Source organism: Tachypleus tridentatus, chromosome 6 (genome assembly GCF_004210375.1).
Source record: "Tachypleus tridentatus isolate NWPU-2018 chromosome 6, ASM421037v1, whole genome shotgun sequence".
Lineage (NCBI taxonomy): Eukaryota > Metazoa > Arthropoda > Merostomata > Xiphosura > Limulidae > Tachypleus > Tachypleus tridentatus.
Genome location: NC_134830.1, coordinates 164,566,836 through 164,592,242, shown reverse-complemented (window position 1 = coordinate 164,592,242; position 25,407 = coordinate 164,566,836). Strand labels below are relative to the sequence as shown.

The 25,407-nt window shown below is 36.5% G+C and overlaps 1 protein-coding gene across 4 annotated transcripts; it reads left to right on the top strand.

The window, feature by feature from the left end:
- The first annotated feature begins 1,523 nt into the window (after positions 1-1,523).
- LOC143254347 (uncharacterized) lies at positions 1,524-25,406 on the top strand. 4 transcript variants are annotated; one of them, XM_076509397.1, is made up of 3 exons: positions 1,524-1,755; positions 21,160-21,328; positions 24,866-25,406. In XM_076509397.1, the coding sequence occupies exons 1-3, from the start codon at positions 1,706-1,708 to the stop codon at positions 24,971-24,973; spliced, it is 327 nt and encodes a 108-aa protein (XP_076365512.1). In that variant the 5' UTR covers positions 1,524-1,705; the 3' UTR covers positions 24,974-25,406. The 4 variants fall into 4 exon arrangements, with proteins under 4 accessions (XP_076365512.1, XP_076365514.1, XP_076365513.1 ...); XM_076509399.1 differs by lacking the exon at positions 1,524-1,755 and adding an exon at positions 17,930-18,079; XM_076509398.1 differs by lacking the exon at positions 1,524-1,755 and adding an exon at positions 18,091-18,231.
- Position 25,407: the final 1 nt, after the last annotated feature.

Sequence of the window (25,407 nt, the reverse complement as noted above, 5' to 3'; positions counted from 1 at the left end):
AATATGTAACTCACTAGTAAGTACAGCTATGGAATACTGAATGCCAAGCAATATTAAGTATTTATATATATAAATAATTGTCTGTAAATATAAATATATATAAATAATTATCTGTAAATATAAAGACTGCAAAACAAAGCATTCAGAATAATTGAACTGTCCAGGGCACGGCATGATCAGGCGGGTTAAAGCGTTCGACTCGTAATCTGAGGGTCGCGGGTTCGAATCCCCGTCGCACCAAACATGCTCACCCTTTCAACCGTGGGGGTGTTATTATGCTACAGTCAATCCCACTATCCGTTGGTAAAAGAGTAGCCCAAGAGTTGACGGTGGGTGATGATGACTAGCTGTCTTTCCCTAGTCTGACACTGCTAAATTAGGGACGGCTAGCGCAGATAGCCCTTGTGTAGCTTTGCACGAAATTCAAAAACAAACAAGCTGTCCAGAAAACATCCATAGACCAATCAAACCCTCATAGATTAAAAACAGTTTATTCTCACTCGGTTGAAACTATTAAGCAAAAACACATCACAGAAATAAATTAACTTCTTTTCACTTACTTAGCGACACTCCTCCTGGTAGTAAAGACTTCTATCTCCATATGAACCACGTCACCAGAAAGAGTAGCAATAGTAAGTCCTGTGTTAAACTTAATCTTCTGGGCGGCCCGTAAGTCCCTACCCATCGATGTATCTTATGTATCTAGTGTATCTGTGTGCTGTCCCTCATTCTCGCTGCATAATATTATGCGTACTTGTCACAATACGCTCTTCAAGTGTAAATGGGCTTACATTGGCCATATTTCTCTGAAAAAAAATTATAATACGTGCGTAATTGAATATAACATAATAACATGTGGAGGGGTAGGGACTTATGGGCCACCCTGTATATTCAGTGACTCTTTAGACTTAGATACCATTGTAGAAAGGGTTTATATATTTATTTTTAGAGCAAAGCCACATCAGGGTATCTGCTGTGTTCACCAAAGGAAATCTGACCCGTGATTTTAACGGTATAAATCCATAAACTTTCCGCTGACCTTCCGAGTGACTATTGTAATTAGGGGTATCACCAACGAAGGATACTACTACCCACGACCTGGAGTGTGAATCTTATCATGTACCCCAGAAGAAGACCAACTCCACCAAATAAAATCAACACTCCAAGAATGAAACACTAAAGCTGAGGAAAGACCTCGAACATTGAAATTGGTCCACCATGTGGAGATGATCAGTTAATATTACCCCTCGGATCTTTCCTCCTTCTGATCTCTCTAACGTCTAACCATTCCATCCTTGTTCACAGTATCATTACGACACTTTACTTAAGATCTCAACTAATTACAAAATATTCTATCCCCCTTACAAAGACTGCTACTAACCCTACTCTTATTTCCACTCCAGGGAGAACCTAGAGGGAGTCCTAGTCCCTTGGGGGGAATTCTCCACTTATAAGTTCCTAACTTTGATGTTGGTGGTCAGTAGGTAACATTTAGTTCTTGGTGAAGTAGTGTATTTAAAACTGTTGGCCTCTAAATAAAAAGGCCTATTCTTTATAAAAAGTGAAGTATTTCGTCATTTAATAACAGTCAGTATTCCTTTTTCTGAATAATTCCTGTAAAGAAACTGAGTTAAGTTATAGTAAGGAAAAGGTAAACAACCTCTACGTCGAGTGAGAAAAAGGAATTACATCCATTACGTCACACATGATGGCGGAAAGTATTGACGTGACAGGATTAGCTCACATTGATGTCAAGTATGTCATTATCTTCGTGACAGCGTAGCATTATAATGGTACTTGAAATAATTTAATAAGTAGGATTTTGTTTCAGCTATTAATCGCTGTGCTTTAGAAAATTAAAAATGAATATTGAACGTATAACGTTTTTACGAGTCATATTTATTTCATTATGTTCTTACCAACAAAGATCAGATAGTGGGACTCGTATAAGAAGTGCCTATATCCAAACATTTTAAAAGTTGCTCTTAAACTAAGCAGAGCACTTCGTTTATTATGCTCGTACATACGTACAAACTTCGAATTCGTTTATAATTACGCGTAATATTTCACTGACGGCAGTGTGCCATTTCTACGTGAGCATGACAGTGAGTTTGTTTTAGTGTGACTAGCATGTACTGTTTACTGTTTAGGGCGCTCGAATTTTCGATCAAATCACCAAACATACACACCTCTTGAGACTTGGGAGCACTTTACAATGTAACGGTCAATCCTATTATTCAGTTAGAGTACCCTCAGAGTTGGCGACTGGTAGAATTGAGTAGCTGCATTCCTTCTACTCTAAATTATGAGTGGATAGGGCAGAAATCCCTCCGGTAAATTTTGTGCAAAATTCAACAAGTAAACCGTTTGTATAAGGTTATTTGTATACTATAAAACTTTGTGATAATATGTAACTAATTCCTTTATCGTCGAATTATTGGGCCCGGCATGGCCAGGTGGTTAAGGCGTTTGACTCATAATCCGAGGGTTGCGGGTTCGAATCCCCGTCACACCAACCAGTTTTGCCATTTTAGCAGTGGAGGCATTTTAATGTTACGGTCAATCCCACTATTCGTTGGCAAAAGAGTAGTCCAAGAGTTGGCGGTGGGTGGTGATGACTAGCTGCCTTCCCTCTAGTCTTACACTGCTAAATTAGGGATGGCTAGCGCAGATAGCTCTCATGTAACTTTACGTGAAATTCAAACCAATCCTCGAATTATTGACCCTCTTATCACACGAAATGTTTTACTAGTTTATTCAAAACAAGCGTACCAAAACTTACTACCAATTCAAGTTAATCTTTCTGGGTTCCATTAGTTATTGCTTGTTTCAGGTTTAAAATATTTGTATCTGTCTCCCCTGATAATGGAGAAACAGTACAACTGTATTTTAACAACGAAAGTAATGAATAAAGGGAAAATAGTTTTAAAAATAATAATGAAAGCTGGGAATTCAGACAAATCTGTTAAGTGATAGAACGTTGGTATTCTTTCTTTCTCTCTGTGCTATTGAAAGATTTTTGATAGTGTTGGTTTGGTTTCTGAATTTTGCGCATAGCTACACGAGGACTATCTGCGCTAGCCGTCCCTAATTTAGCAGTGTAAGACTAAACTGAAGGTAGCTAGTTATCACCAGCCACCGCCAACTCTTGGACTACTCTTTTACCAACGAATAGTGGGATTGACCATCACATTATAACGCCCTCACGGCTGAAAGGGCGAGCATGTTTCGAGTTATGGGTATCTAAACCCTTCCTTTTTTTGGATATATACATTGAGAATTTAAATGCCATTGTTAAAGGGCTGCTTTTATCTGTTCTATGTTTTCTGCTTGAATGTTGTTAAACTTTATCATATAATATATCAGTGGGAACTATTTGCTTTAACTTCGTCTAATATTGTACTGAGGTAGGCAGTTTAGAAGGTTTGAGAATAATATCTGGAGACTAATTCCTCCCGGTATTTACTTGTGGAATGACCATGGGATAGTTAGTGCACGCGCTCTTTGAAAGATGCTATTACTATATGTTATATTTTGCTGATAGCTCTCTCACTCGTGAGAATACTTATATAATCAATCTTTGTCCAAAATTTCTTCGGTTGAGGTCCTTCGACAGTAAAAAAGAACCCACTGAAGGCTTATAACGCCGAAACCCGGATTTCGATACCTGTAGTGAACACAGCACAAACAAACTGTTATGTAGCTTTGTGCTTAGCAATAAAACAAATACATAAGTAAGAGAGAGGTGCTGTCGGTTGTTTTAGTATTCTTTCACTTGACTTGTAAATGAGTGAAGATAACTTTCCACTATGTTTTCACACTGTTTAACAGCTGTTTTCAACTCAGTCAAAATGAGGAATTAATTTAACTCTATCATACATATCCTGCCGTTCCTTCGGTTAGTTTTGGTTTTCATTTCTCTCTACGATGCATAATAAGCTAATAAATACTTTTCCAACCAAACAGTAGTGACAGCGCTATATAACTTTGAAAAAAATACAAAGCTAAACATTTCCATTACCCAACAATAGTGACAGAAGTACGGATCTTCGAAGAAGAAAATATATTGTTAACCACAATACCTCACTCAACAATAGCGATAACTGTTAAGTTTTTCATTGTGCTAGGTTATCGTTTCAGTACATGCTACAGAGAGTGTTAAAAAGAATGTTCAACTTACAACTGAAATAGAGCAGGAATATTTGGATAGTTACTTATGACCATTAGCTCGCATTACGTGTTAATTTATTCAGTATCTATTTGTCTTGCGAGTGAAGAAACTAGTGATGTGTAAAATCGAGACATCTTAGTCCGCTTTGTTGTCATTATCCAGTCAACAGTTTCTTTCAAGTTCAAATGCTAGTCCTATATAGCTTGTTTATTAACTTGCTTTTTTTAACATGGTGTACGCGGGTTACTAGGTTATAGAGTGTATTCTAAAGTTTCATAGAGTTTGCATAGAATAATAATAATAATAATATAGATAGTCAAAGATTGTGAAGATGGTTTCGCTCTGTCAAATGATGATAAACTTATGGTTACTTCTAGAACTAGGTGGCGGCTAGGCCTGTTGAAGAAATATAATTAAGAATGTAAATAAGAAATTTAGTTGTTTCCTATTCTCAAGTTATCGACTTTGGGACACTCTGGATAGCAGAAAAGAGACATACATACCAGAGATAGAGTGATTATGCCAGGTAGCTCTTCATATCTAGCCTATCTTTGTTATTCTCATGCCAGAGATAGAGTGATTATCTAACGTATCATGACATGTAGAAAAGAAAATCCAGATGATTTCTAAATTGCTCTAATACGCACGCTGATCACATCATTACGTAAAGAGTGCTAGCTCACTCTCTCATATTCTTATTACTGAAAGCCCATAGTGGGCCAGCTACGAAAGATGTGGTTTAAATAATCTCAGTATAATTTTGATATAATATCACACACACTGAGTAATATTAAATGTAATGCATCGTAAACTAAGTGTTCCACGTTATAAAACAGTGGAATACTACGTATATTAATACAACAAAGTGTTCTAAAGAGGATAAGATCAGTTGCTTATATCATGGTTACCTAATTATTAGAACAACTGATGTGTGTTTGTTCAATTACAGTGTTCAAATCTTACAAATGAACGTGCTTATCAATTCCCCTGGTGGCAGGCCCGGTATGGCCAGGTGGTTAGTGCTCTCGACTCAAAATCTAAGGATCGCGGGTTCGAGTTCCCGTCATACCAAAGGTGTTTGCCCTCTTAGTCGTGGGGGCGTTAAAATGTTACGGTCAATCTCATTATTCGTTGTCGATGGGTGATGATGAATAGCTGCCTTCCTTCTAGTTTTACACTGCATAGATAGACCTCGTGTAGCTTTGCCGAAAATTCAAAACAAACTAAACACTTGGTGGTAAGCTAGTACAGCACTAAAACATAGTGCTTGTTTGTTTGTTTTTTGAATTTCACGTAAAACTACACGAGGGCTATCTGTCTATAATTTAGCAGGGTAAGACCAGAGGGAAGACAGCTGGTCAAAACCACCCATCACAAACTCTTGGGCTACTCTTTTACCAACAATTGATTGTCACATTATAACGTCTCCACGTCTAAAAGGTCGAACATGTTTGGTGTGATGGAGATTCGAACCCGTGACCTTCAGATAACGAGTCGAACACCTTAATCACCTGGCCATGCCTACTTGTAGGATGTCTTCATTACGTCATCTTCCACGTGTCATTCAGTATAAAAGTAGGAATTTGACAAATAAAATGTAAACATGTGGGGAATTACGTCATTTTTATTTCAGGTGTTAATGGATGTTTCTTCCTGTTTATGTAAGACTCGGGGCTTTAGAAAGGAAGTGTGGCTTCCAGATTCGAATAGGGACGTTAGTATTACATGTTTTATATATATCTAATTTTATCAAGTTATATTTTTAAGAAAACTTAAAATTCCTTTATTTTATAGTACCAATATTATATATACTATCTTTAGATGTTTTTTTTAGCTAAACAGATAAACTGCGTAAATCGGGTTTCGATACCTGTGGTGGGCGCAGCATAGGTAACCAATTGTATAACTTGGTGCTTAAGAACAATAGAAATAAAAGTAATCGATGGTCATCGATATAATTATAGCATCACGGCCTATTGTCTGTCCATGTAACTACTTCGCAGGGTGTGGATGGATCTACAACAAAAATAGGTTAGGATGTTCATTAGGTTCGCTCCCCGCTAGTGCAGCGGTAAGTCTACGGAGTTACAACGCTAAAATCAGGGGTTCGATTCCCCTCGGTGGGCTCAGCAGATAGCCCGATGTGGCTTTGCTATAAGAACACATACTCATTAGGTTCATGCACGGATACATACAGACTTAATGGGCGTTTTTGCATTTTATAGTTGTTTTTTTTCTCTTACTTCGCCCTTCTTGACGGGTCGTAAGAAAGTTTGTTGGATTTATGCGGAGAAAACCGCAAATTTTCAGTTTTGTATCTTATATTGCGCTGCTTTGACATCTTTTACAATTACATACAAGGGAAGCGAATTTTCGTTTTCTAAGCAGTCATTAAGTCATTAATTATGACTTTACATAACTTCCGTCCAGAGGATGGATACTCCAGCTAGTAAGTAATATTGTAGCTTAATATATAGCATGGCCAGGTGGGTTAAGGCGTTCGACTCGTAATCTGAGGGTCGCGGGTACGAATCCTCGTCGCTCTAAACATGCTCGCTCTTTCAGCTGTGGGGTCGTTATAAAGTGACGGTCAATCCCACTATTCGTTGGTAAAAGAGTAGCCTAAGAGTTGGCGGTGGGTGGTGGTGACTAGTTGCCTTTTTTCTTGTCTTACACTGCTAAATTAGGGACGGCTAGCATGGATAGCCCAGCCCTTGAGTAGCTTTGCGCAAAATTCAAAACAAACAAACAAAATATATAAAAAAGAAATATTTTTGTTATTATACCTTTCTAGTATTCCATTTAAAAGTAATAACATATTTTTTATATTTTGATTGTAATTTCAATTAAAACATAAGGGGTATGCGTGTTTGTGTTAAACTGATTTTGATGTTCTGTTTTTATCTCCTATGGTTCTCCAATTTCCAGGCCAGGTGGTTAGGGCGCTCGACTCGTAATTTGAAGGTCTAGGGTTCGAAACCCCGTCACACCAAACATGCTCACCCTTTCAGTCGTGACGGCATTATAATGTTACGGTCAATCCTACTATTTTTGATTAAAGCGTGATGACTAGATGCCTTCTAGTCTTACACTGCTTAATCAAGGACAGCTATCGCAGATATCTTCCCCAGTGGCACAGCGGTATGTCTCTGGATTTATAACGCTATAAACCTGATTTCTATACCTGTGGTGGATAGAGCACAGATAAGCTATTGTGTAGCTTTATGTTTAACTTAAAAAAACAAACAAGCGCAGATATCCTTCGTGTAGCTTTGCGCGAAATTCAAAACAAACTAAATCTTCAATTTCCATGAATCTGTCAACAAGCAAGAACTAACTAGTATTCATATTATGGAAGAATATAAAAGAGAGAGATTTGAGCCTAGAAGTTTTTTAGTTTACTTCTCCCATTGATTTGAAACCTGCATAATGATGAATAAATAATTAAATAGTTTTATACCTTAGATACCAGACTTAAATATAACTTAGATATCATTCTTTAAAAATAACTGATTTTAGATATTTAGGTTTTATTTTGTAGTTTTATTACCACGTAACTAACGCTGCAAACATAAGAATCCGTACACGCGAGATCCGTCTTTAAGTTTACTGTACATGTATCCAAGATACAGAAAAGTAAATATATCTAAACGTCAAACAAGCGAGTTTCCTGAAGATTTCCAAAACATGACCAGTGTTCTATGTATGGAAAAATTCCAAGATCAAAATATCAAAGGTCAAGTTCATGGGTTGCTCAAATGAGTTCATGTGACGTCATAAAGAAGGCCATTTAGAGTCAGTAACCTGATAAGTAATAGAAACAATTAATTTGTTTCTGGAGTAAATAATATATAACATCTGATACTTCCACTGATCAACTTTAATAATTCAACCATTCCTTATTATTATCTGAAAATATACCAAGCTTTCCCTCCTTTTTTTTTTTTTTTTCTCTATCTCTATGTGATAAATTATGGTCGATTTTCTGAAATATCTTTACCCTCTCTCACTGTCACGTTTCTCATCACGTATTTCTAACAAGTCATTTTTTTTGCACTCGATAAGAATATTACCTAACACGAATCAGATGTCCAATCTCTTTAGGCCTAACTGAAATACTGCCTTCTTATGAAATATTGATATTACTTTAACCAATTGCTTTTTTCCCTCTCTCAGATTCCTGGTTTGTTTCTTCTGCAACGTAACATCAATCAGTTAATGGTAGTTCTTTCTTGATATGTAAGGGAAACCTAAATACTATACGTGGCTGAAAAACTAAATACCCTCTATCTTTCTTTCGGAAAGAAAAAAATAATGTAAAATTGTAAACTTAAAAATTACAACAAACCTATTTATACACATAAAAGCTATGTAAAACATCAGTGAGTTCAACCTATGAGCACCAAAGCCGGTCTGGTTAAAGATAACACTGATAAAAAAATTCAGTGTTCAGTTGGTTGTGATTTAGGTTTAGTTTAGGTTAAGTTCTAACGACTTGGATTGTTTTTAATCCACACATTGAATTTTTAGTATAAAAGTAATTTTACCACCCAATTTGTATACATGAACTTAAAAAACAACATATATTCTATCACTGCGTTTTATTTAAATTCAAAGTTTTTAAAAACATTAAAATATGTAACTTATTTTTAAAGGAAAATTATTATTTCTTCCTTTTATGGTTCCAATATTAAACGCATTAATACATACACTATTTGCGTAAATCTTCTGCTGCTTAATGGTATTGAATTATCAAATATAAAAATACTAGGAACGTAGACATTAATTTAAGTCGCGAGATGTGGAAATGGTTTACACAATCATGTTTATTCATATTTAGTAGTCATTTAAATAAAAAAGAGCACCATTGTTTGCAGAGAGTGACTATTAAAAGTGTTTATCTATTATAATAACAATCAGTTTTGGTCTGTGCTAAAAATGTGCGCGCATTTCATTTCAATAGGTGTAAACAAAACGCGGATGTAGAAGTCCTGAATACCTCTCTCCTATAAATATATATTTAAGAAATATCAAACAAGCTGGCCACCAAACAGTATACATTTAAAACTAGTTGTGTTTTTTTTAAAGTAGTAGTTTCGTATATACGAAAAAAAAAGAGAAAAAATTATATATATACAAGTGAAGGAAACAAAAAAAACTTCAAATAAAAAAGGGGGTAATCATGACTATACATGGACATTGACCTTTAAAGGGCATGAGTACTGGGTAATACTCTGCCCCAAAGTTCTACCCAATAATACACTCCAAGAGTAGACGACACCAAAATTAGGGATAGAGGAAGAGATCTCGTGCACCTGACCCTCCTGGGTATTCAAAAATTAACCTACCTAAATACCCACACAGAAGAAGCGAAGCGGATATAAGTATACTATAGTAGACATTTTGTATAACAGCATATACAAAGCTTATCAACGTATTGAAAAAGGTCTTACGTCAGGTCGTAGAATAAATTTATTAGATTATTTATTTATAGTACTAAGTATGGTAAAACTTATCGTTACTTAAACTAAAGTAAAAACGTACACACATTATAGTGTTAATTTATCTCTTTATCGAATATTGGCCTACTTAATAAAGGCTTAACTAACGTTAGGCCTAAGACTAGTGGACTTAATGATTTCCGTGTCAGCGATTAGAATTGTTTTATTTTATTCTAGAAATCCTGTATTTACAGAAGTACTGTTGCATTAAAGATACTAATTTTAAAACAAATGTTTTGCGAGGCCATGCTAGGATTAGTAATAATTAGTTTTGTAGAGCGAGAAATTAAAACTTATACCCATATTTAATTACGTCATGTGAGGATGAATAGTTTAAGTACTAAAAACTCGACTTGCACGTATAAAGGATGTGTAACGTAAATAATACGTACGTAATTGCATTATGTGCAATTAAAGTGTTTGTGCCAGTTTTGAAAGCGCAAGTGTTACGAAGCTAATCCAGATATGCATTCTTTTCTTGTGCAAAGCTGTACAATGGGCTATACAACTACAGTTTTAAGCTGATAGACAACTAGCCCACAGCATTTATCGCCAACTTTTGGCCTACCCTAGTCTAGCCGAAGAGTGGGCATTGACAGTCACTCTTATAGCGCATTTTCACAAAAACTTACAACTAACTAGCAACACTCGGATTCACAAGTTAAGCACCCTAAACATCAGGCCAACCCGTGGTACAAGTGTCTTTCTAAGAATGGTATTTTAAGGAAATGTTTCCAAACTATATATATTTTTTTAATGTGCATGAAATACCATGTTCAAACGTTCCTTCTTTGATGTTTTAGGCAGTTGATTTTTAAACATTTCAAAGTGCTTTGTTATTGATTCAACACTTTAATTGGTTCACACGATGTTTTAGGTAAAAGTGAACTGGTAAAGGGCCCTGCTTAACGGAAAGTTTAATCAGCCACACTTTTCCAGACAAAAAACACCTAAAGTTCCTTGAGAAACTTTTACATCGTTTAAGCATCGATAGCTTCCCAGACCAACGATATGCTACTAAATAGCAACAATATAACTTTGCTGGTGCTGCCATCTACCGAGTTAATATTTTGTTGAACGCCCTTTTATAAATTGTTCATAACATCTATTTGGTTTTAAAGACTAATTTTCTTACTCCATTTGAAACAGTTCTTCACAGAGTTTAAAACTTCGTCTCCAAGCTAGGCAGAGAAAAGGAGTACACCATAGGAAACTATTTGGCAACCACAACTTTCTTTAAAACATCACAAAACCACTAAGTGAGTAATAAATTAACTCTAGAACCAGACTGCACTGCTAACAGGCATACATCGCTTTTATATTTTATATGTAGTTTGGGTTGTCCATGATTAATTTTATTTCGTATTTTTTAAAATATAATACATGTACATAAGTGGCATTCTAGTATTTCTTTGTATTAATTTGAAGTGTTGCTGTGAAGACAATTGAAATTATAACAAAAAAGAAATTAACTTATTTTTATAATGTAAAAATTATAAAATTTATATCATTTAAATTATTAAATAAAATTATTATTTATTGAAATATTGTTTAAATTTATGTTAATAAATGTCTGTTACACCATTAGAGAAGGCTGATCTAATGTTGGGTGAGAGGAAATGTGTGTTTTCTTACAGCAAAACCATATCGGACTATCTGCTGAGTCTACTGAGTGGGTAAGAGAAAATACGTGTAAATGAAATATATATTATCTGCTTTTATTATAACATACCTATATGGAGACAATACAGTTACGTTAATTTAAGACCTACAAGAAAGAGAAAGAATAATCAACATTTTCTTCTATTTTGATGATATTTTAAAACATATTTTCAAACAAGTCCAAAAACAAATAACGTCGCACTTAACAGACAAATAGTTGAAACAAGGTCCAAACTATACTGTGACAAGGATAAAATGTACCTCAGTAGTAAAGGTATCTGACGAAATAGGACCTACATAGCAGTAGAGACTTACGGTCTGTTAAGGTTAATCCATGTTCTTAAGCCTAACTAGTGAAGAAAAAAATATATGATTACATAACTCTGTGAACCGTATAATAAAACTTAATATATTACCAGTAACATAGCGGTAAATACGTCTGCGGACTCACAACGTTAGAATCCTAGTTTCGATATCCGTGGTGGACAGAGCACAGATAGCCCATTGTGCAGCTTTATGTTTAACTAGAAATAAAAGAAACTGTTTGACCGAACGAAGCAAAGGAATGTGCAACAAAGGCGTAACCATTTCGGCCAGAGTAGTCCAAAGTTCACATTAGGGCCCTGAAAGTTATTTTTGATTTAAAATTTATACGTTTTACCTGCTTTTAATGAAAGGGCCCGGCATGGCCAGGTGGGTTAAGGCGTTCGACTCGTAATCTGAGGGTCGCGGGTTCGATTTCCCGTCACACTAAACATGTTTGCCTTTTCAGCCGTGGGTCGTAATAAAGTTACGGCCAATCCTACTATTCGTTGGTAAAAGAGTAGCCCAAGAGCTGGCGATGGGTGGTGATGACTATTTGTTTTTCCTCTAGTCCTACATTACCAAATTAGGGACGATTAGCACAGATAGCCCTCGTGTAGCTTTGCGCGAAATTCAAAATACTAACTCAATACATTATCAGTTCAATTTTTAAGAATTATTATTAATTTATCAGGACAAACGTGATAAGTCTGTCTGCTACTGTTCTTCACTTTAAATTATTGGCCAGAGAGATAGCAGCCAGTTAGCGGTACTTATCATCCACATTAAGAGATTAGCTGTTACTCTTATAATGCACCCACAACTTAAATTAGGCAGAATCTTTTCTTTTGTTTTCGCACGGGTTCAAACCCGTTCGACAGCTACGAAATTTAGCGTACTATCATATGGCTAAATCGCGACTTTTCTAATAAAAGAGACTGCTACAGTTTCCTGTTGAGTTTTCTTAGAAAATTAATAACCACTCTCTCAAAATCAAAGAAAATTCTACAGAGGAAAACAGACATAAATCGAAGATACCTGTGTATTTTAGTTGGGCGATCTAGACAAGTGGCTAAAGATAAGACCAAATGTTTAGTCGTTGCAGGTCCAAATGGGTTTATTAGTATAGTTTTAGAAGTCTCTAGAATCTGTTTGAACTCGACTCCCCAAAGACAAAACGGGGAAAAAAAAATCATACGTTGTCATGTACAACGACTTGCAACTGTTTTTGCTTGCTTTTTGAAGTTTCGCGCAAGCTACACGAGGGATATCTGCGCTAGCCGTCCCTATATTAGTAATGTAAGACTAGAGGGAAGGCAACCATGCATCACCATCCACCGCCAACTTGTGGGCTACTCTTTTACCAACGAATAGTGAGATTGACCGTCACATTATAACGCTCCCACGGCTGAAAGGGCGAGCATATTTGGTGTGACGGGGAATCGAACCCGCTATTTTGAGATTATGAGTAGAGATCCCCTAACCACCTGGTCAAGCCTGGCTTACTTGTAACCAAAGAAGAATCAAGACGAGTTTGGTTTGTGTTTACTACAAACCTTTCGACACAGCTATTTCCGAACTGTGGAGTTGGATAACGGAATGGAACAAATCGTTACCACTCTAAGGTGGACCAAAAATGTCAGTAGCCATCCGCCTGAAAGCAGTTCAACAGTGGAATGAAAGAGGAAGGACTTCAGCTGAAAAATAAATCAAACCACCGGTACGCAAAACCTGCTTGTGATTGAACAACAGATGGATAACTGACATGCCTGTGATTAAACAACAGATGGATAACTGACATACTAGGAGAATTACTTTGATGAAAATCCAGGTACCTTAATTTTTTTTTCCAAAAGTTGTCTCGAGAAACTGTCTGCGTACGGAAATTGAATATCTGGGCAAGTTTGGATCTTGTCGAGAAAGAACTTCTTGGAATAATTACTGGGAAATCCTTAAGCAGTGTCTAGAAGTTGATACCAAAAAAAGATTGATTCATTTACGTCCAACAAAGGACAGAATCACGTTTGAGTGTTGTAGTGAAAGTGGCAAGCACTTTTTTGACCTGAAAATGCATCATACGTTTTGTCAAATCTAAGCCAACCAAGGGATCTGCGACTGACTGTAACAATAAGTATTCACTCGGATTTTGTTGCTAGGAGATGTTATTTGCACTGATTTGATCGAGGATGCCTCTCAGAAAATGTGTTGCCTTTTGTATGTTTACGAAGCCAAATATATCAGAAGAAGTAAACATTAAAAGGCCATTTTGTAACGTCCAATGTGCATTCTTTGAAACTCGCCTTGAACGATGTAGATAGTTGTTGCGTCAAGGCAGTGTACACCCTCTGGCCTAATTCTAAACATAAACATCTACCTTTGTATTTCAACTCTTTCTTGGGTAGTATTGCCAGAGCATGTTTACCAACAGATGGGAAGTACCGTGTGACACACAACAGGAAGAAGTCTAAACGTGTTTGTCCCCATTGCAACACTCTCAAGGGTCAGAGGGGGGGGCATAATATCTCGCTTTATAAAACGCTGCCAAGTTTCAAATGTATGGCTTGATTATTGGTGCACAAGAAATGAAAATCTCAGGATATTTTTCTTGAGAACAAAAGGTTCGTCAGTGAAAATAAAAAAGTGTCTTCAATGAAAGTGCCAATGATCCTAGCATTGATTCATAGCAAAACATTAATAGCCATTGAATCTGTGGAAACAAAAAAAGATTAAATGCTACAGTTAGTTCATCGTCTTGTTTCCTTCAATGCAGTGTTCATTTTCGAACATCAGCTTAAGGAACTGACTGAAACATTGCATGGATTTCTGAGTGAGCTTATCAGATGACGAATCAACGAATCATTGAGGCCCGGCATGGTCAAGTCGTTAAGATGCTCAACTCGTAACCTGAGGGTTGCGAGTTCGAATCCTAGTCACATGAAACATGCTCGCCCGTTCAGTTGTGGGAGTGTTATAATATGACGGTCAACCCCCTATTCGTTGTTTAAAGAGTGGCCCAAGAGTTGGCGGTGGGTGATGATGACGAACTGCCTTCCACTGATAAGTTAGGGAGGATTAGCGCAGGTAGCCCTCGTGTAGGTTTGCACGAAATTCAAATATAAACAAACAAAATTAATTAATTATGCACAGATAGCCCCTTTGTGTGGCTTTATGTAAACATTTTGATACAATAAATATTTTTTTATTCTAATTTATCGTAAATAATTTGTAATGTACAAATAGATTACACTGACGATGGCTTCTGTCTGTTGTTTTTAACCAATATTACAACTGTGAGCATCGATGTATCCTTTTTTTCCTTTAAAACTAAATACATTTGTATTTGTACATAATCTATACTGACGTTGAATTTTCTGTTGGCCGCACTTGCTAGAGAATAAACTAGGAAGGACCCCGTGTTGAGGCCTGATGAAGTGCTTTCCAACTGTTTAGTCTACAGGAACGTATGGTAAATGGAAGATCCTAGGCCAGTACTATATTCTCTGCCTAAACTATCGTGGCCCGCCATGGCCAAGTAATTAAGTCAGTCGACTCGTAATCTGAGGGTCGCGGGTTCGAATTCCCGTCACACCAAACATGTTCACCCTTTCAGCCGTAGGGGCGACATAAAGTAACGGTCAATCACACTATTCGTTGGTAAAAGAGTATACCAAAAGTTGGCGGTTGGTGGTCGTGACTAGCTGCCTTCCTTCTAGTCTTATACTGCTAAATTAGGGACGGCTAGCGCAGATAGCCCTCGTGTAGCTTTGCGGGAATTTCAAAAAACAAACAAACAAACGAATCATCAAAAGTCATTGCAACAGAACTGCCTAACAAACTGTGAGGTCTACAACAGGGTACGCGTCTTAAAAAGTCTGTTGGAATACAAGCGCAAGAACAGAGAGCTTCATCGTTTCGTAGTACATCACTCTTCAAAAATAGAACTGGTTTTAGTCTATTACTGTTGTTAGTTCATAAGTCGTCTTTTTACAGAATGTGCCGGAGTAGTTATCATGATGTATGGATGTGCAGGTCTCATTGGGGATCAGTTTTCTTGTAAAAGCAACCAAATGATAACTAGTTTAGTTGTAAAATGTACTAAATCGTAACTTATCCACTGATGTGTAGTTTACATGTAAAACATACCCACTAAAGTGCAGTTTACATGTAAAACATACCCACTAATGTATACATTACATGTAAAATATCCCTACATGATGTATAGTTTACAGGTAAACCTTACCCACTGATGTACAGTTTACATGTAAACTGCACTTCAGTGGGCATATTTTACATGTAAGCTATATATTAGTAAAACACACCCACTAAAGTGTAGCTGACATGTAAAACATGCTCACTAAAGTACATTTCAAATGTAAACCTTACCCATTGGTGTATTGTTTACTTGCAAAACATACTTACTGATGTATATTTAACATGTAAAACGAACCCACTGATGTACTTAGAACCTAGGTTTTTGTACACCTTACCCATAAAGGGCTATTTTAGTTGTAACATCTACCTATGAACTGTTTAGACTATTAACAAGCGTTGTGTAGTTTAACTTCTGTGTTCATTCGTTGACTTTTGCATTAGACTACTCAAGGGCTATCTGTGCCAAGTGTCCCTAATTTAGAAGTGACAGACTGAAGAAAAGATAAGTAGTCAACGCCACCCACCACTGTTATTTACTAACGAATAATAGAATTACTGTTTGTTTGTTTTTTTGTTTTAGAGCAAAGCCACATTGAACTATTTACTGTATCCACTATGGGGAATCGAACCTCGACTTTTAGCGTCATGAGTCCGTAAATTTGTCGCTAACTCATTGAGGGACCAATAAAGCGAAGTGTTAGTGAATGTAATATTTCGGCCTGACACGGTTGCCACACCCTGGCGGTTACTGCAAAATATGTTTGGGTGTCAAGGTAAAAATAGATATAACTAAATTTGTCCTCCGTTAAGTCAATATTTCGGCCTGACACGGTTGCCAAAAATATATTTGGGTGTCAGGGTAAAAAATAGATATAAATAAATTTGTCCTCCGCTAGGTCAATAGTAAGTCTTCGGATTCACATCGCTAAAATTAGGGGTTCGATTTCTTCTAGGTGGACACAGCAGATAGCCAGATGTGGCTTTGCTATAAGAAAAAAATACACACACAGATAAATGAATTTGACTTTTATTTTATTAAACAAACAAAACAAAAAAGAAAAGAAAGTGTTGTTGTTGAATGGACTGTCTCTGCTCTGCCCACCACCGGTATCGAAACCCGATTTTTAGCGTTGTAAGTCCGCAGACATACCGCTGAGCCACTGAGGTACGAAAGAAAGTGTGCTGCTATAAATCATTACATAACCGGGGGGGGGGGGTTCTTTGTTCACTGATTATTATATAAATAATCTTTTATTAACGATAATTCTAGCGAATACTTTAAAGTGCTTGAATATTTTAAAGTGATTGATAATGTAATTTTATTCGGGTAAAAAAAAAATCATTTCGTGTATTTTAATAAAAGGTTCTCAGTGTGGTATTTCAGGTACTTTTGTAAAACTCAAAGACAGCCAGAATATGACAACATACAGAGAAATATTGTTTGTTTTGAATTTCGCGCAAAGCTACTCGAGGGCTATCTGCGCTAGCCGTCCCTAATTTAGCAGTGTAAGACTAGAGGGAAGGCAGCTAGTCATCACCACCCATCGCCAACTCTTGGGCTACTCTTTTACCAACGAATAATTGGGCTAACCGTCACATTATAACGCCTCCACCGCTCAAATGGCTAGCATGTTTGGTGTGATGGTAATTCGAACTCGCGACCCTCAGATTACGAGTCGAGTGCCTTAACTACCTGGCCATGCCGGGCCAGAGAAAAGTGAATGAATAAATCGGGTTTTCACCGACGGCGGGCCCGGCATGGTCAAGCGTGTTAAGGCGTTCGACTCGTAATCCGAGGGTCGCAGGTTCGAATCCCGGTCGCACCAAACATGCTCGCCCTTTCAGCCGTGGGTGCGTTATAATGTGCGGTCGATCCCACTATTCGTTGGTAAAAGAGTAGCCCAAGGGTTGGCAGTGGGTGGTGATGACTAGCTGCCTTCCCTCTAGTCTTACACTGCTAAATTAAGGAAGGCTAGCGCAGATAGCCCACGAGTAGCTTTGCACGAAATTCAAAAACAAATAAAAACAAACAAATTCATCGAAGGTTTTGGCTATTTGCCAAACCACACTGAGATATACATATATTTTTACTTATAAATATAATATTTTCCGGAAAATGCAGGTTTCTGTGCTAAAAGAGACAGAGAAACAGAGTCCACACGTTCCGAACTTTGGTGTCCTTGTTACCAAAGGAAGCGGAACGTATAAAATTAGGAACAGCAACATGAAAAAACTTTGTGAAGCCAACCCTGGCCAATGAGAGAGAAGCACAGCTGTGGAACATTAACAGGTAATACCGGTTCTCGTTAGGACTGGTTATACTTAAAAGATTCAAGACAGTGAGTGAGATTTGTTCAGTGATTTAATTGAGTTTAACTTAACATTTTCTGAAAAATACACTTGAATTCCTGACCACATCATGGTTTTACTAATGTATATATTGTAAGTACATAATTTATGGTTCGTTTCTAGTTGTAGCGTATGCCTAATTTCAATAAACGTTAGCAAATAGACTTAAAAATCTACTCGATGATGGAAGTTTAATTGTGAAATATACTTAGAAGATAGTTGATCTGTTTGTAAAAAATATCTGTCCAAATGACGATTACATTTTAATATATATTCGAATGATGAAAAGTTTAACTGTAAAATCTGCTCATATTAAGGTTGCTAGACGTCCCAATAAAACTGGAATCGTGACTATTTTTCTTTTATTTTCGTTCCGACCAGAAACAGTATAGGTATCAACTTGTTCCAGTTTCTCTTTACATCGCTGTGATTTTCCAAGCACCATTTGTCATACCATTCGTCTCTTTTAAAGAATTGGCCAGCCGAGAAATTAAAATCTAGGAAGCGACATTTTAAAAAGCGCGTTCAAAACAGCTTATGCGTGTTTTTGTCACTTATTTTTGTTCTCATCTGTATAACCTTTTAACAACTTTTGTTTGTGAATAATTTTAAAACGCGTTGTCATAAACAGTTTAGGAAACATTAACGAATAGTTTACTTGTAAGATCTCTCCTTTCATTAGTAGTTTACTTGTAAGATCTCTCCTTTCATTAATAGTTTACTTGTAAGATCTCTCCTTTCATTAGTAGTTTACTTGTAATATATCTCCTTTCATTAGTAGTTTACTTGTAATATATCTCCTTTCATTAGTAGTTTACTTGTAATATATCTCCTTTCATTAGTAGTTTACTTGTAAGATCTCTCCTTTCATTAGTAGTTTACTTGTAAGATCTCTCCTTTCATTAGTAGTTTACTTGTAAGATCTCTCCTTTCATTAGTAGTTTACTTGTAAGATCTCTCCTTTCATTAGTAGTTTACTTGTAAGATCTCTCCTTTCATTAGTAGTTTACTTGTGAGATCTCTCCTTTCATTAGTAGTTTACTTGTAAGATCTCTCCTTTCATTAGTAGTTTACTTGTAATATATCTCCTTTCATTAGTAGTTTACTTGTAATATATCTCCTTTCATTAGTAGTTTACTTGTGATATCTCTCCTTTCATTAGTAGCTTACTTGTAAGATCTCTCCTTTCATTAGTAGTTTACTTGTGAGATTTCTCCTTTCATTAGTTGTTTACTTGTAAGATGTCTCTTTTGATTAGTAGTTTACTTGTTAATTCGACGTGGATGATGATTAGTTTAAGAATGCATTTAAATAATAACTGTTTCACTCGTGAAATGTATCCTGTTTTGTTGAAATGTTACCTGTGTGTTACAATCTTTTAATTCAGAAAATTTAATCGTTTAATGATATATTAAATGTTAATAGGAGAAATTTGTCTGTTTTTGAGTAAGCCCACATTCGAATAAATTTGTTCGACATTTCATGATGACTCATCCAATGCAGTCACAGGAATATACAGAAGAAGAAAAAGTGGGGGTGAATCGTAAGTTTATGTAGAGGTCGCTTTCCTTAATGATCTTCTCGACTGTTGATGGTTTACGCATGTTGTATCGCATTTTAGATGGTAAAACACAGTGTCTAGAGCGAGGGTTCTTAACTGAGGGCTTCCTTGGAAGAGCTTCAGGGGATCCGTGATCCGGAGTCAAAATATTGATTTTACCTTCCTCATTTTGTGTGTATGTGTGTGCGAACGCATGTGTTTAGGTGCCTTTTTCTGTGGCAAGGGCACCTCATAAATGACGTAATTCTGAATAAACTAACATTAGTTGTTTGTTTCTAATAAAACACAAAGGTACACAAAGGACCACTTGTACTCTGCTCACCACGGGTATCGAAACGCGGTTCCTAGCGGTGTAAATCCGCAGACATGCTGCTGTGTCACTTGTTGTTGGGGGTCTCTAAGATTAGTGAATGAATTTTCCATTGTGGTTTTCGTGTTTTTCCAAAACAACAAAACCAAATATAAGAGGTTATTTAAATATTGAAACTACAGCTTTTAGTATTAATGGTGAGCAAGGTAAACGTATTGTTTAAATGTCTCCACACGTAGTTCAATGATTAAACATAATTTTCATATAGGCCTAAATGTCCTCTTACTTATTTTTGTTATCACCAGAAACGTCTGAATTTCTCCACATTTCTAGTGTGTTCTCATCGCACACTTTTAAACATATCTCGCTAACTATTTACAAGTTCTTTTATCAACGACTATGTCTAATATCATAATACAGAATGAAGAGAAAAACTGCCACCATGTTGTTGGGAATTATCTTACTCTTTCTAAGATGTCTTTGTTTGTCGTTATATTTCTAAGTGGAACACACATGTTCGAGGATTAACCATTACCTACCTATACTGTTAATCCATTTCGAATGTTTGTTTGCTTTTTTGAATTTCGCGCAAAGCTACACGAGGGCTATCTGCGCTAGCCGTCCCTAATTTTGCAGTGTAAGACTAGAGGGAAGGCAGCTCGTCATCACCACCCACCGCCAACTCTTGGGCTACTCTTTTACCAACGAATAGTGGGATTAACCGCCACATTATAACGCCTCCACGGCTGAAATGGCGAGCATGTTTGGTGTGACGGGGATTCGAACCCGCAACCCTCAGAGTAGGAGTCGAGTGCCTTAACCACCTGGCCATGCCTCACGTTATGTTTGTAGCAGTGAATTTTCATAATTGTCACCTATGCATATATATATATTTTATATATATATACTATACATATATATGCTATACATATAGTTCACAGAGTCTTTGTTCTTCTCGTATTGTGTTTGTAGCAGTGGATTTACAAAAACCGATTGTTTTAAGTGAAAACATGAAACATAAAGTTTGATTACATATAAGCTATAGTGGGTCAGATCTATACGTTCGAAAGGATATTTATGTTTAGATTATTTATAGATCCTATTTACCTCATATAAAATATATGTATATTAATTTATATATTCTCTTCAGTTTAGGGATAATGGCTCTTCTGTTTCTAGCAGTCTTAAGCGTATGTGCTATGAACAGCTTTACGACCCCTGGTGTTTCTGTTGATCCAGAAGAAATTGATGCCCAACTTGTTTATCATTTTCTAAGTAGCAGTCTCTGCAAAGAAAGAACTGAGAACCTCACTTCGAGGGTAAGAATCAGTTGTTTTTTTAAGTGTAGTTAATATCAGAATTTGTGATAAATGAAATGGATGGAAAAATAATATTTAAAATATAGTGATCTCATATATAGTGTAACCAGGGAATAGTGATCTCATATATAGTGTAACCAGGGAATAGTGATCTCATATATAGTGTAACCAGGGAAGAGTGATCTCATATATAGTGTAACCAGGGAATAGTGTTATTACACTTAGGAACTCAAATAAATCACATAAGGAGCAAAATGTGACCACAACAACGTCCAACACAAATCCATCCTTTACTTGGCGTATTTACTTTGAATAAAGTATCATGAAGTAAAGCCGAAATATCTGGTTTGTGGACAATCTGAACCAGGCATGGCTAACTGGTTAGCGTACATGAGCTGTGAGTTCAAGGGTCAATAGCTTGCGTACCATTTGATGTAAAAACGAACCCCGCACTTTGGGGACCTGGATACGCCATATGAGTGACGGTTTGGTTAAAGTTAAGCACGAGGCTACACAATGGGCTAGCTGTGATCTGTCCGTTATGAGTATCGAAACCAGGTTACTGGCATTGTAAGCCGCAGACATACCGCTGTGCCACTGGGGGACATGAGTGATTATACTGTTCGATCGGGCGGGAGTTGACGATGGGCGCTGTTGACCAGCTAGTTGCCCTCTCTGTTTCTGTTAACGGCTGGAGTATATATTATGTAATAATGTGCAAATATTATAAATCTAAATGTCTTTGTGGTATTCTTATTAAAATAACTAATGCTGCCTATAAACAAGGCTTTTATAAATATTCTATCCAGAGAGATTATTTAGGACATTGCACGTTAAAAACATTTCTTTTATTTTCGTAATAAGGAAACAAGATTTTTGTTATAAAATTACCAGAATTTCTCTGTGTTTTCCAATATCTTACACAACTTACAGTTGGCTACTGTTAGTAAAAACGTGCAGTATCCAGTATCGTGTATTCTGATTATAATGTTTCAATAAATTGTAACAGTATAAGAGTTCTTTCATTAACCAGCTCTCACTTCCTGCTGGTTTACAACGCTTGTGTAGCTTTCTGCTTAAGAATATACAAACAAACCTTGGTTGATCAAAACTTTGTTTATTATGTGTGTGCAGTTCTCTTGAACAAAATGTGTTCATTGAAGATAAGTTAGAATAAATGTAATTTGAAACATCGTGACAGTTCTTCCTTTATCCACTGATATTCAACGTATACATGAACCTACGAGGTTTTGACCACATGTTAAATGTGGCCTCACTTGTTCTGAACAATACTACCATTAGCTGCCTCAAGAAGTCAAAAATATGAACTTTTTTACCATCGGTCATTTCAAGATGTTGAATGTGGTCTAACTTGTTATAAACCCACCTATCAACTTTAAGCTATCAAATATGGTCAAACTTATTATGAACGTACTCACCATTGGTTACTTCAAGCTAGCAAACATGGCCAAACTTGTGATGAACCTACCTACCATTGGTGACATCAAACTATTAAGCATGGCCAAACTTATCATGAACATGCCAACCAATGACCACTTAAAGATGTCACACGTAACCCTACTTACATTTAATTGTTTTAAGATGTCGAAAGTGATCTAAGTTGTTTTGAACTGTTGAGGTCACTTCATGATATGAAAGTTAACTTGTTGATATACAAAAGCTCGTCTAGGACTTGATATTAAAGTGATCGAACTTTTTAAAGGTTTTACTTTTACGGTTTAAAACCTCAACAAATTCTCTCCAATCAAACACACCGATAAGTAATTATCTTCAACATAAGAAACTATCTTCAGGTATACAGGGAGACCCGGAAATTTTTTCAACACGTTCATAAGCAATCGTCTTCATTAGTGTATCCGGCCATCTGCATGCGTGCATGTTCAGAAAGAGATAAAAGTCCATTTAGTTTTTAAAGATGTTAAGCTGCCAACAAAAGCTTCTGTGTATCATTTTACTGTTTTAATAATGCTTTTAAAATAGTTTTCTAAAGTCCAGATTAACAGTATCACGTGTATTTAAAGCGAGTGACTAGATGAGAGATTGTTTTTAGAACACTCTCTCTGCAAATCTTTTATTGACAGCAACAGAAAGTTGAATATCTTAGAAGGGCTGAAGACTCGAGAGAAACATACATTAAGGAAAAATGAGCTAATAAAGTCATTGTTGTTCAGGTTTATTGTGCTCGAGTCTGTGTAATGAGGGAAGAACATTGGAAAAGAATGCCAGTAAATGACAGAGGTTATCGTTGTTGTACCAAATGATGTGACTTGGGAGTGCAATGTTGCTGTGTGTTAGTTATTACGCTACGTAATGTTTTATGCTGGTGAATCGTTGTCTACTGATCGGTAGTTTTTACGACGTTACAACAACACTGGTAATATACTAAAGCAGTTTTATATACTGGTCCGATACTACGGTTTTCAATAAGAAGAAACACAGCAGCGTATCATTCGTACGTCTCGTGCGTCACAGGTGACGAGACCTTTCGTCGAATACCAAAACTCATTGGGTTGACTGTGAATGTAACACACAGTGTATTGAAAGAATGATTTGCAAAGGAAATCGGTCTCGTTGGAATGTATTGTCTCAAAAATCCATAGTTCAGTATTACTAGATTTTGAATTATAAGTTTCAAATTGGAATAAGTTTCAAAAACTACAAATTCTTAAGGTAAGTTTCATTATAAAGATTAGTTTTTAAAAACGTTCAACGTGTCATTTATTCCAATATAAGAAAATGTTTAGTTTTATCGGTAGTATCCTATTGTCATCTACTGTGTTATACTGATGAGGATTGGTGCCCGAAAGTGACCCCTCTAGATAGCCTCCTAGTGGTACATTGGTATGTCTGCGGACTCGCACTGCTAAAAACCGGATACCAGTAGTGGGAAGAGCACAGACAGTCCATTGTATAGCTTTGTGCTTATTTCCAAATAATCAGTCAATTAATTAAACCCTCTAGATGGTTTTTGTTCGGTGGAAGAACTATTTTGGTGTTTGATGTTTTCAGTTTAAACAGCAAACACTGTTCGTCACCATAAGGTTTCATCCCTAATTTAGAACTGCTGATCAAAAGGAGGGAGGCCAACCAGTAAAACCTTCGCCTGTTACGGCTATTCTTACCTGAATAGAAGTTTTGATTGTCTTAGTTATAACACTAGAACTTAGAACCTCCTGTAAGCAACCCAGCACTTATAACCATTAGGTTTGGTCGATACCGGAGTTTGTTTTAAGAGTACTTTCTTCAATATTATTCATACTATAGAAAGCATCAGATCTTCAGTGGTGAGGTAGTTCTTGATGACGACGTTTCTAACCTGAAGATGATCTAAGAAAGTCGAAACGTCGTTCTCTGCTTTGTTAGTAAAATGTTAATACCCATACCAGCCGTCATGAGATATATTAGAACTTCATCGGATTATTGATATTTAATAAGATTGTTTTGTTGAATTCTAAGACATTTTAAAAGACATTCCAGATTATTTGCATTAGCTATAATTTGTTTTTAATTTTCCAGGGAGACAATTTAACAGCTAATCCCTCGGAAAAATTGAACACTCCATTACTGATGAATTGCGTTTCACAAGCAAGAAGAAGTGGTGAAACGTTCAGCCGTGATGAATAATATACAACAACAAAACGAAACAGTTCGAGTCATTCTTGGAAAAAGAACTGTATCACCGTCACGTGGTACTGTAACAAACTGTATCTTCTGGTGCAACACCAGCTAAAATGACGTCAGTGAATGAGAAACGTTTTGACGCGCACTGAAGCACGTGTATCATAGCAGACACTATCTGTGCACGCATGCATTCGATCCGGAAACTTTCGTGAAAAAAGTCTCAACCTGAGAAGGTACTACTACTAACACATAAGACTGATTGGTTAACTACAGACTGGCTCTAGGGCCGTGATTCCCAACCTGTGATGCGCAAACCCCGTGGGCTTGTGAAGATTCTAAAGGTGGTGCGCGATAATAAAGGCATATTTTTTTTGTTGTACATAAAAATGTGTACATCGTTTTGTTAGATGAAATTAAAATAATGTTTGTTCGTTTAT